Raw genomic sequence first — 13257 nt, 5'->3', positions numbered from 1 at the left:
TTTCTGATTACCACTGACATGTTTTATAGATTCTTAGATATTCAGATGAAAACCTTAAGTATTTGATATGCCCCATGATTGTTCATTTATAAAGATTGTACATCAGAGTGAATCAGGGAAGGTGAGAATTTAATATGACAGATGTTGCTATGCAAGATAGAGCCTGGAGAAAATGAGCACAGGGTGTATTCGGTAGAGATCAGCACTTGCTCATGCAAACGAAAATGCTTCTGTGATTACAAAAGACAGTCTCACAGAAATATTTTTTGTACACAATTACAAAGTTTGTCTCTTCTTGGTGGACAGCTGTATGTCTGAGAAGCACATATCCTAAGAGCTGTTATGTCATGTTGCCAGAGGTTGAAGCTTGTCCTGATACGGAAGTCCAAGGAGAAGCTCTCTTCTGAATTCAGTCCCTGAAATCCCTCTCTGTTTCACCAGTTGCAGCCTACAGTAAGATTAGGCCCTATGGACTGGATACCTCATGAGGAAAGTACAATAAAAAAGCTATTTCAGCTTCTAATCAGAAATTGGCTTTTAATCAGAATACCTGACTCCTTAAAATTAACTTCAGGTCTGAATTCTTAATTGGGCTGCCAATTACTTTGCTCTTTCTGCACATTACCTTGAACTTTTTAGTTACCGTAGCAACTGTTCCTAATTTCTTTATATCAAAATGATCTATTTCATTTCAGACCTTGCTGATTCTCTCTGTATTTCTCACAGGATGGTTCCATGACCCATCAAAACACTCAAAAACGCACACAGCTGACTTGAACCACAGTCAAATACATGCTTAAATGTAAGCATGTGATTAAGTGCTTTGGTAAACAGGGTTGGGCTTGAACAGAGGTAATTGCTGTTCTGGAGCACAGCCACAGATGAGAAGGAATGACTGTTACTGAGAGTTGGCAAGACAGGGGTAATGATTCATTCAGATCAGCTCTAAGGATGTTCGTAACACATTCTAGCCGATTTCATTCTGATCCGGAAGACATTCAAATATATTTCAATTCTCTTTAAAACAAATTTCAATCACAGACATTCTGATTTAGAACAGAAGCCCTGCAGCACTGCTAGTCCAGAATTAGTTACACAGCTACCTGATGGGGAGAGAGCCGCATTTGAAGGCTAGACAGTATTATTCCTGCACCAAAGATGTGCTGATGTGTTTTTCAGTCAGGACATGGTATTTTCCTCTAAATCCTACAGATTCCCTAAGATATATACAAAGCACTAACTTGAGGGGTCTTCTCATGACATACCTAGGCTATTTCCCAGATTTCTCTTTTAACAGAGCAGCAACCAAAACTTCTACTCATGTCACTATAAATGTGGCTAAAATAAAATCAAGTGGAGGTCTTTCACTAGGATGGCAGCTTTGAATACCTACGTTTATTTTGACTTTTAAAAGAAAATGGACAGATCACAGCTAGATGATTCAAAAATGAACCATATGGCAAGTTAGAGGGGAAAAGAAAAGGATCTGTCGTGAAGTATTTTTGAGTACAACAGCAGGGCTGTCTGAAGCTTGCTGTACTGTCTAGTAAGGCTTGCTGAGAATAACCTGCTTAGCTGATTATTCCTTGTAGCAACTTGATGGCAGCCATCAGTTACCAGTAAATGCACTGTTTTAAGGAACGCACATAATTATGGCCTTCATTTGGACTAATAAAGACAAAAACTCTTATAGGAAAAACCTGCTACAATTAATTTAAATTAAACATGCAAACACAGGCTCTCAGCCAAAGCTTAGGGAACTCTTTGGAAACTTTTGAGTTCAGAGAGTTGCAAGAACAGTAGCATACATCTTATCTGTCCAAAAACCTTCCACAAAATAACTATCAAAAATAGTCTATTACTTTACTGATATCTCATAATTATATATAGAGAAGCTTGACACATAAACAAAAAAAGCTTTCTGAAAGTTTGCATTTCTCATTTCTCCAGCCATGTCTGGGGAATGATAAGACTTTGCAGAGCTTACAAGTACTTTTAACAGTAATGCCTCTAAAAAAAGAACACAGTGATGTAAAGCTGCTGAGTAAGGTGCTGCTGAATTGAGGACCCATAAGCTGCTTCTAATTTCTGTCAACACCATGATACTTTATGGAGACTAGGCCTTTTATCTGGCAACTTTTGCAAAGCTATGTTCAACTATGGAGTGCCAAAACTTACAGTGTAATAGCTCTCAGTAAGTATTTTGAGCCTCAAAACATTTGCTGAGTGGCAACAAATAGTCAAACATTTTTGTAGTTCTGTAGAGGAAGCTTGATCCAGTGCTCCAGGAATCATTTAATTTTCAAGAGACAATGTTTTCCCATGAAAACAACCATTCGAGGCAGGGTTTTCATGCTGACCTTCTGTAGTCTGTGAGAATGCCTTGAATGTGTGGAGAAGGTTTCACACAGTTTTATTGCATTAGTGGACATCAGAGGCATATGAAACTTAGAAACATATGGAAACAGGACTGACAGCTACTAGCTCTAGACATGAAAGACTGGAAAAGCTCCTGCTGATGGCAGCACTGAGGGTAATGGAACATGAGATTGGACGGCTGGAGTTTAGAGGCAGACAGAGGACTCACAACATGGACACACACCAACCATACCTTCACTGGTTCCTTTGCCTTTCCTGTCAGGTAACTCTAACCCTGTGCCCCCCGAAGGATATAAGGAGACGTCCGTTGGCACTGGCCAACTGCTGGCTGTGTCTTCCGTGATCTCATACATCTGCCCTTCCATCGGCTGCAGGTGCCAGTTTAGGCCAAACAGGTGCATGGCTGTGGTGAGCAATGAGAAAAGTCATCTTTTTCTGTTTGGGAGAGTTTCAGAACTACAGGGGCACTTTCTCTTTCTAGACCCTTGCTCCAGTGCCTTATTAGTGGTCATTGCTTTAGGACAAGAATGGGATTAATGGGATTAATGTAATAAGACAGCCCCTGCTGCTTCTACCATACCAGCTCCCTCGGTCTTTCCACCCACTTAATTCGATTTAGATCACCTGTAAACAATCCACTCTGCTTCTTCCAGCAGAACCACTCCTGACTCATGGTCTGCATAACAGGATAAGCAGGCACAGTGTTTCACAAAGCTCCCAAGGCTGGGGTGACAATGTGGTGAACAAAGAAATACAAGGAGTATTATTTCTTAACATACCAATAAATCCTAGGGAACTGCACTCTGGTTTGTTTTGCCATACTCACAAGTGTGTTATATAGATTCCCTTTTTTTTTACCCATGAATTATACACAGAAGCCCTTACAGACATCTCTGACAGCTTTTCCTGGTTAAGACCAAGTAAAAACTAAGACAATTCAAGACCCATCTTGTGCACATGCCTTTGTGCTCTGCATCACAAATGTGAGCAACTATGTCTGAGCATTCTTTCATACAACTCAGCCTTTTCTATTCAGATCAAAGACATATCCTTGAGAACTGAAAACAAGCAGCACCATTTTGATTTGTGTGATAGCAGGACAAAGATCTCTGTAGGTTTCTGGGCCATGCAAAGTCACCCAGGGCACATGTGAGTGTATTTCAAGGCATTACATAAAGACAAGCAAAGTTAAGGAAAAAGACAAGCTACTTAAAAAGCAAACGTGTGTATGAGGAGTATGGAAATCATATGCTTATACAACTAATACTTGCCCCTTCCAAATACAAAGCAAAAGAATGTGGCTTGTGGCTTACCATATCACCCAACATAAACATTTCATACTCAATCAGTATCCAGCTTAGCTTCAGGCTCTACATAGCTAAATGATCTGATATTTGCTACATTTGGAATGACATTTCTTTTTTTAAGGGAAAGCACTGATATTTTACACTATAATTTCTCCAAGAAACTATACAATGGCTCTAATATCACAGCCATTTAGTATAAATAAAAAAAACCAACAAAAAACAACAAACCAACCAGCAAAGAAACAGAGCATTTCCGTGGCCTATACCTCTATTTTTATTCACAAACATATACCTGAGATTGGTAAACACTGTTAGGGATAAGTGGTTAGTTTATTTAAACCTGTGCATCAGAAACAATCTTTACAAGAGAACTAAAAAGTAATCTAAGTAGCTCTCTGAAGACAGCATGTTTAGGCAATTTATCAAAATACAGGATTTATTCCACTTCAGTCTCAATTAGGTCACCTATCATTTACTAATATAAACAAGGTTGTCTTTGCACAACTACAACATCACAAAACATGAGTGCAAAATTCTTTTTTTACCATGTAAATGAGACTGTTTGTTAACAATTTTATCCATTAGGAAAGAAAATATGCTCCTTAAACTCCCATACAGCAAGGAAGCACAGCAAGGAAGGTCTTTTGAGGACCTGTTCAACACTTGTTTTTATACAGGCACGTATACCAAGAAGGAACGTTACCAACATTACTGGTAATTTAACCAGGGTACTTTAAGAAGAGGAAAAAGTATTTTCATCTAAAAGGGATATATTTACTCAGTAGAAAAACTGTGCAAAGGATGAGAGGAAATCAGACCATGAACAAGGAATCTATATCAAGCATTTGGCATTGCTGTGCTTGCATAATATCTTTGTGTTTATACAGCCCTCATCATCAGAGTGCCTGGGCACTTCATAGCTACTAACCTCACAAAACCTCATCAGGTAGGAATCTGCTTTTTTCTAATACACAGTAAAGGAAAGGAGAACTACAGCAGTTAAAGGACTAACTCAATTCACTTGTTTGGACATTAAAATGCAATTGTGTGTTAATTCACTTAACTTACTGTATGCTTACAGTGTTGCAAGCTCCAAGAGGCATTTCATGCAGCTCTCTGCCAGCAGTTCTGTTGTAAGCTCAGTACTGGATTCTGTCTTATAATTGCATCCAGGCTGGACATTTCCAAGGACCAGAGTGCTACCCAGGTGCCCCAGAGCTGTTACACAGCTCAAGGGCTTAGATGCTCTGAGCACACAAATTCCTGTGTTTAACATGGGATCTTTGTTTGTATGCATGTTTGCAGTTCCAAGCAGAATGGAAACTGTATTCTTCACTCTTCCAAACTCAAGCATTCCTAGACAGCAGTCAGGCCTAAGTTCTGCTGGCCCTAAGTGCTTAACGCTTAACACCAGCTCCAGCTCTCAGATATCTTCATGTTAGAATGACCTGCATGAGCTTACAGTGGGCATTCCTGGCTTAGGGAGAACTGAGCCAGTGGTTTGCTTTCTTTGTAATGCCATTTGACTTGCTCTGTCCTTTGGACATCACAGCCTAAGTGCCACACAGATTTTACGAACACATTGCAAGGCCATTGTTTCCCCAAAAGGCCATTGCTGCTTCTCCTTTCCTTAGGAGGAATTTTTTATTGTAGATCATTATTTACTGCAAGCAAATAAAGGTGAAAAACTCAACATTGCTTTGGGTGCAGTGGGCACTTCTTCCAGGCATTAAAATTGATTTAAAATACAGGAGAGGAAATGTCTTAACAAGTGATCATCTTGCTTCAGTTTAACAACAGAACTGACATTCTGGAAGATGCTGCAATTTTTCTGCACATTATCTGTCCACTTGCTCAAGTGGATCAGCCATTCCATGTAATTTAATTCTCAATGTTTGAAAAGTGTCTTACAATTTCCCAAAATAGAAAATACAGCAGAATTATCTGTAACACAGATACTACTACTGTTTATCACACAGTAGTTAAAAGACTTGTATTAATGTTAACTTTTGTCCTTTGCTAGTTGATTTTGTCTAAAGCAAAAAGCTTCTTGTGTACATTGATCTCATCATCACAGAATCACAGAATGGTTTGGGTTGGAAGAGACCTTAAAGACCATCTACTTTCAACCCCACTAACATGGGCAGGAACACCTTCCACTAGACCAGGCGGCTCAAAGCCCCGTTCAACCTGGCCTTGAACACTTCCAGGGATGGGGCAACCACAGCTTCTGCGGGCAACCTGTGCCAGTGCCTCATCAGCCTGATAATAATGATTCATTATATCTAATCTAAATCTATTCTCTTTTCATTTAACATCATTATGGCCCTGTCCTGTTACAACAAACTTTGGTAAGACATCTCTCTACATCTTTCTTAAAAGCCTCCTTTTAAAGTATTTTAGGGCTGTAAGAAGCTCTCCAATGATAAGCCATGAGAATGACAACTATGCACATAAAAGTGCAAAATGCTGAAAACCAGAATTATTTGAATTGCATTTTGATTATCAAGTGCCTTAAAAAATTCAGAAAACAGTGTAAAAGCTCAGAGCTACTGCTCTATTCAGGATTTCGGAGCTGATGTTTTTAAGTACAAAATAGAAGTCTATAAATATCCCCATTCATATGGCAAACAGATATCATGCAATTCTGCTATAGGTAGGCAATAACCACAAAAGCCAACCTGAAACAAGAACAAAGAGTCTGATTTACTTTGGAAACACACTCTTGTAGTTATGAGGATGTCCCCTGAATAAGTGATTTCATTACTGTATTCCAAATACCAGTGTCTGATTGGCAACCTGGTGGAAGACACATTTCTCCTCTTGCTCTAACTGCCACACTGGTGCTAAAAATTAAGTAGTAATAGCAGTGGATATTTTGGGTCTTTACAGGGATGTGTAAAGCTGTTGTTGCACACAGTTATGTTTAAAGGTTTTATGAATCAACCTTGATCTGTGCTAAATTGATGAGAAGTTCTTTTTTCAGAGGAAAAAAAAAACCAACTAAGACTGTAATCATGGAAAAGCCCTGCAACCATGGATGAGAGCCATAATCATATATTTTTAAGTGTTAATATTCCTAAGAGGGAAGTAAAGCTGTAAACATAGTTTCAGATTCCTGATGTTCTTAGTCTCTGGGTCAATGGAACCCACTGTGGACATTTTTTCTGGCTTTTTTTCACCCCCTGCTCAGCTAGATACAAGATGTTGCTGACAGAGAGTAAATGCCCTCCTAAAAGCCCCCATGTCCTTCTCCATCTCTCTCTCCAACATGAAGCTCAATAGATTTTCAGATATTGAAGGCTCCCCGTGTATTAAAAGAGCACTCTGCAATTAACAATCATTAAAGTGTACACTTTTGTAAAATACCATGTAGCTTTCACTGCCTAGGAAGCTCCATGACAGGCTCTTTGCAGAAGCTTTGGTTATATTCCCCATGGAGAAGAAAATTCTCTTGTCTCCCTTCTCCTGGAATGAAAACAATACTTAGGGGAAACCCTGCTTGCTCTCTGGGCTGTTTTACCACCACCAACGTAGATGATATAAAGGCATCTGGGTCCTCTGGCCCATTATGCTCATGTTTTGACTTCAAAGCTTTGACTTGCGTGACCTTTCCCCTGTAGCTAAGTGCTAGCAAAAGATGCCCTAAAACTTGCTGAATGGGTAACAGAATTTTCTGTGGCAGACTAAATCTCCTTATCTTCAGTCCTAAGTCACCTGTGGCTACCTTCTTGGTGGAAAAAAATTGGAGATCAAACTCCAGTCCTTTCAGGGTTTGATTACTTTGCAGAGTTCAGCATTTCTACCATGCCCGTGTGATAGGGCTGCTCTTTTGCTGGACTCAGATTCACTTTAGCAGAGACAATTTGCAAACACTTTAGCATCATCTGAGTTATTTAATCATGTAAATAAATCAAAGTTCATATTGATGGAACCAAGTATTCAGGATCATGATTCTTCTGATTTTAACATATTGTCTCTTCCTATATTGCATTATTCCTACTCCATAGCTACTTGTGGGCACCATAATCAGCATCAGCAGACGCTGTTAAGTCAAATAAAGAGGAGCATTCTTTCCAAGCTTCTTTTGAAGACACTCAGGCTTTGAGCATCTTTGTATTATTGCCACTTGCTTATGAGACGACAAAACACTAAAGTCAAAACAACTTACTCAGCGGAGCAGAGAACAAAAGAAGTGGTACAGCATTTAGAATGAAAAAGGACAAACAAAGATAATAATTCACATGGTCAACAAAATGGACATCTCTTAGGACAGGTTGATGGAGCGAAGGAGTTAGCAGAGAGAGGCAGATGATTGTGATAGATCACAGGGAGAAGAAAAGACAAGACATGCTTACTGAAGCATATGAGACCCCCAGAAAGCACACCAGTCAGCAAAAAATTGAAAAACAAACTGCTGGCCCTTTATTAGCTTGTTGCTTTGCCCAAAACAGCAAGCTAAGTGTAATAAATAACCAAACCAATCAATTAGGATGTTTGGATTAAGGCTACAGCTGAAGCCACCAGGTGCTTCCACAGTGTTTGTTAAAAGCATTCTCACAGCAGCTCCCAGGCTCTGCTACATCCTTCTCCCCTTCCCTCTAAGGGGTAAGTCCTACATGTACCACAGCTGGCCTAGTGATTCCTCACCCAGGCAAAGCTGCTAGAGAAACAAAGGGAAGAAAAAAATAACAATTTTTTTCCAGCTAACAACTGATCTTACCCTGAACAATGAATAAAGAGTTTCTCAGAATCAAAGCTTAACAAAACACATTAATGATCCCTACCTGAACCTGGACTTATAGGAAGCGCAGGGGTAAAGGGCATAAAGGCAAGACAGAAGTCTTTTGGGATTCTCATCTGAAAACCCCAGCCAGTTGCTTTGCACTAAGAATACTCCAGGTTTTGAGTCCATATTTACGTAAGAATATATGCCCATATATGTCAGTATATTTGCTTAAATAACACAGGGGAGGGCACAAGCTTTGGAAAAGCGAAGCTTCTCTTCACAGCCACCCCATCCTCCCCAGCTCAGCTGTACTGGCACTGGGCTCCATCTGGAGAGTTTGGCTTTGCTACTCCACCGGTTTCCACAAGCACCTCACTGCACTGCTGACAGCTAAGCCTAAGCCAACACAAGCCAAAAGGCCACTCCTGGGAGGGAGAAGGGTTTTCCAAAGCCTCTGCGTGCAGCATGGGGAAAAGGAGAAAATGGAAAAACACTGAACAAATGAGAAGCACTGATGCCATAATGGACAAGAATAAAAATGAGAAAGGGGAGGAAGGTGAGAAAAATATTGAATGAGAGAAACTGAGACAAAGAAGGTTAGAATAGAGCAAAGTTAAACAAAAAAGTATAAGGGATTTGGAATAGGAAAAACAGCTGAAGCTCAGTGGTTGAGAAGACATTTTTACAGCTTGTTTCTTTGTTCTACCCTCTATGTGGAGACAACCATAAGATATGTGCTGATTACATATTCCTCTTTAACCTTCATGCTTAGTCAGACCTACAATAACATGCTCTCCAAAATGATACCTGAGCTTTTCTTTTTTCTCCTAACTGAGAAAAAGCTGAATCTCACCACTGAATTATCAGGGTTAATTTTAACTCAAGTAAATATATTGCTTTCAGTCCTGTCTCTGGAAGAAGCTTGACTGTAATTATCTGGATAACTGTCTCTACACTGAAATCATATGATTTTTGTATAAGTGGTAGAATTGACTGTCGCAGAATAAACCATATTTTTGTGAAATCCAGTGTTATGAAAAGGAGGTTTCAGCATGAAATAATCACTGGTTTGTCAGTCTTCAATAAATCAAGGAAGATTAAGAAGAATGGGAACAGTAAAACAAACATTAAAGAAAAAAAATCAAACTGTTTTTCTCTTACACTGCTGTTCCATTTCAGTGCTGGCCAAGACTTTGGTGGCAGAACACACGACAGTCAAGGGCTGAAGTGGCTCTATGGCCCTACTGGTGTAGGAAGAGGGCAAAAAGCTGGATGCAGTGTATACTATCTGCTCTACTTGTTTGTATGGTCAGGTCAAGTCCTGGACTAGAAAGATCCAAGCTATTGCTCATCTTAGAGCATTTAAGAGCATGGAGGCACTTTTGAATATTGTAGTGATTTAATACCCAAAGAACACGTTCACAGATCTGGAGTTGAGACTTAGTATCCTGACTGAAGAGCCCAGTGCTTTGTAATATCATGAATTCACATCATTTATACATACATACCCAGGTCACTCAGCCAGGCACCATGGGACAAGGAGAGAGGGATTCCTGCAAGGCCACATCTTGCGTGGAATTTGGCAGTTACCTTGGGACCAAAACCTCTGTACAGCACTCTGTGTCATTCCTAGTGTCTGAAATTATTTCCTATACATAAATGCTTTCCATCTGTGGCTTAAAACTCTCACTCAGGAAATGGAAAACCTGACTTCATAAATCATCTTTTGCCCGAATGAATGTGAATTTGCACACCAGGACAAGACTGCAGTCATGTGGGAACAGAGAATCCTGCATACCAGGCTCTCCACAACCCAGATGGATTAGAGCTGCTGTGCAGCTAGAAATGTAAAATTAACAGGTCACAAAGGAATGGAGCCCAAAAGGCAGCTTGATTACATGTTGTTTAAGTGAAGACTCTAAGGCTGCAGCTGGGGGGTCCCATGGCTCTGCTTCCTGCCTGTTGATTTATTTGACACAAGACAATAGTTAAGAAAAATAAAAAAAGCACCAGGAGGGACATTTAGGGTAATGGTCGCTATTGTAAATTCCCCATTTGCTTCCCCTCCCAACTGCTCAATGAGATCCGCCTTCAACAAGAAAAAAGGGTTTTCAAGCCTCTTTCATAGTTTGGGGTTGAAGACACTTTGTTGGGCTGGGCTGTGATTGCTTCATCTAAGAATTGGACAATCTGCATCCACCAGTCTCAGTGTTAAGGGAGGTAGGATTTTGCTGATAAAACAGAGAGATATCTGTGTTGTGTTTGCAGGACTTTTTTAGGACCTCAAACATCCTAAAATATGATGAGGTGCTTTCACAGCCAACTCAGTATTCACACATGCTACGGGATACATCTATCAGTTCCTGGGATCCTACCTGGCTGCCTGACTATTGCTTCACATTTAAACTAGTACCAAAAGTGGTTCTTTTGGAGATAATTCATGTCTTCTCCTTCCCTAAATCAGAATCACCACATGCAAAGGAGGAATACAAATGACAGAGAGCTTCTACCTTTTAAAAATTTGCCAGCAAGGCGGGAACTACCTTTTGAGAAAACAAAGCATTGTGCTAATCACCTGAAATCCTGCCACAAACACATTTACTTGCTTTGATTTGACATAACAAAGTTATTCTTTGACCCCTTCTGATTGAAGAAGAGCTGTATCCATGATTTCCACAATAGAAGCAGATGGTCTACCAAATAGTATTAGCATCTTCTTAGGAGAACACGTTATATTTTAATTTAGTTACCAATTGTTCTTAATAAGGAAGAAGAAAGGCTTCCAGCTGAAGCACCACATTTCTTTGAAACCTTCAAGGAAGTGACTAGAAAGGCATGTTTTAAAATGAAGCAGTTAAACTCAATGTTTGTTCAATGCAAAGAGTCAGCACTTCCTATTCAATGTCTTCCTAATTGCCCCTGAGGATCAAAGTCTTTTGAATGATTGCCTGTCCATTCAGATCATTAATAGATGATCATTGGCCCCTCAAGTGCTACAGTAGCTTGTAATTTCTTGCAGGAAAGGGAAAATGCAGTTTTAAATGGGTATATTTAAATATTTTAATACTTTTTTAAAGGAGGATATTTTTAAAGCATTAACCTATAGAAAAAAAAAAGACATAAAAGTGGTGCAGTTTATCTGAGGAGCTGACTGCTTAAATACCTTTGGTAATTTCCTTTACCATTTACACTAATTTCAAATAGAATAGGAAGTAGAAAGATGGACCTCAGTGACATTTGGCTGCTATAAGGCAGCCTACTGCAACAAAGAAACTTATTTCAGCCCTCAATGTTCTGGTAGAATTCATGTTACACATGCTCAGGCCTTTCTCAGTAAAATAATATTTTGCCTTCTAGATATCCTTTCTGGCAGAGACCATATTAAAATAAATATTATGGAGATATTTCTTCAAGATCAAAGTCAATTATAAGATGGTCCCACTATACCTCTAAATGGAGTTTTAATTTGTGTATATAATATTAGAAATAATGGTTTTCCCACTGGGGTACTCACTTCAATTAGAGAAATGAGGACAGGCAGCTCTACCAGAGGGCCTCTTATCCTGCTTTGCATGTACTAAAATTCTGGGCTAGGCTGTTGTGGACAGCATAATTTTACAAATGCCCTTTCATTACACACATATAAACTGTGAGGCACTAATTAAAAATGGTGTAATTTACACAGGTAAATCCACAAGCTCTCATATGCTTCCTTCCTTGTTATCTCAACTAGAGAACTTTCAGAAAACCCACCTTCCAAAAATAAAACAGTAATTTGCCCAAAGTCTAAAAAACACAGTTTGCTGTGCAGAAGTCACAAAAATGTAACTCTCTTATTCTAAAACCCCAGCACAACAGAGGTGGGATCAGAGTTTAAATCAAACATCCCAGTTTAAGTATGAAGATCTAAATATTGCTGTAGAATTTGATGTGTGAGCTGATCTCTCAGATGGCTGCCTGCTCATCTGTCCTTCTGAACACGAACATGATTTTATTATAGTAAGACAAGTAAATGTCTTTGAGACTACTGCTTGTGTTTTAATCCTAAAATCAGCTGAAAACTGCATTAGTGTTACTAGTCACTATGCACATTCTAAAAGCACCGGAGCCCCAGTTGGGCTGTGCTAGTTGATATAAGAAAAATTAACAAAATGACAATCTCAGAATCCCTTGATGTCCAAAGCACAGGTTTAACTTGAGCTTTACTTAGCCTAAGTAAATCTAGTGACTTCAAGAGGATGATGGAGGTGTTTAAGGTTCAGAACAAATTTACACATTTTGTAGATCTGGGCCAGAGAGCTCATCAGCATCTTCAAAACTAAGCTGTAAAGCAGAATCCCTGCAGCCTTGAGCCTGCTGGAAGAGATACAAAGAAATTTTAACTGTACCAGTGTTCAGGAGTATTTTGTTGTTTTAGCTACTTTGGATGACAAAAGCACAGGTATGTTTAAAGCAGGCTAGAAATATTTTAATTATTTTCTAGTTTTTCTTTACATATACTAGGAAAACAAACACTCTTTGGAGAGGGAAAAAAAAATCCCTTTTTCTGTTCCTGTAAAAAAGCTTGGCAAATGGATACAAATGCACAGTCTGAGAAAGCCGATAAAGTGGGTGACACAGCACAATTAACAGCACAATAATTTTTGTTTCTGTCCAGAGACCATAAGCAAAATCCAGCACAATACTTTCAGGTGCTATAAATCAAAATGAATGGCTCAGATCAGTGCAGAAAGCTCTCTCAATAACAAAACTTAACACAACCTGATGATTTGTTCCTTTGGACTTAGAACTAAATCCAGCACATAAAATAAGGCAAGTGCTAGCAAGCGCAACCCACAGTGT

At 39.3% G+C, this 13257-nt stretch overlaps 1 protein-coding gene across 1 annotated transcript in view; it reads right to left on the bottom strand.

Moving 5' to 3' along the window:
- The window catches only part of TENM4 (teneurin transmembrane protein 4), a gene marked incomplete at both ends in the record, with an annotated part of 337845 nt that overhangs the window by 171601 nt on the left and 152987 nt on the right, over positions 1–13257 (bottom strand). The window contains one exon of the mRNA XM_084201037.1: positions 2612–2782. Coding sequence (XP_084057163.1) covers positions 2612–2782 — 171 coding nt within the window. The remainder of the gene's footprint in view (positions 1–2611; positions 2783–13257) is intronic.

The sequence above is a fragment of the Fringilla coelebs genome, assembly GCF_963513975.1.
Source record: "Fringilla coelebs genome assembly, chromosome: 2".
NCBI classification, from domain to species: Eukaryota; Metazoa; Chordata; class Aves; order Passeriformes; family Fringillidae; genus Fringilla; species Fringilla coelebs.
This window is presented reverse-complemented; position numbering and strand designations above follow the sequence as displayed.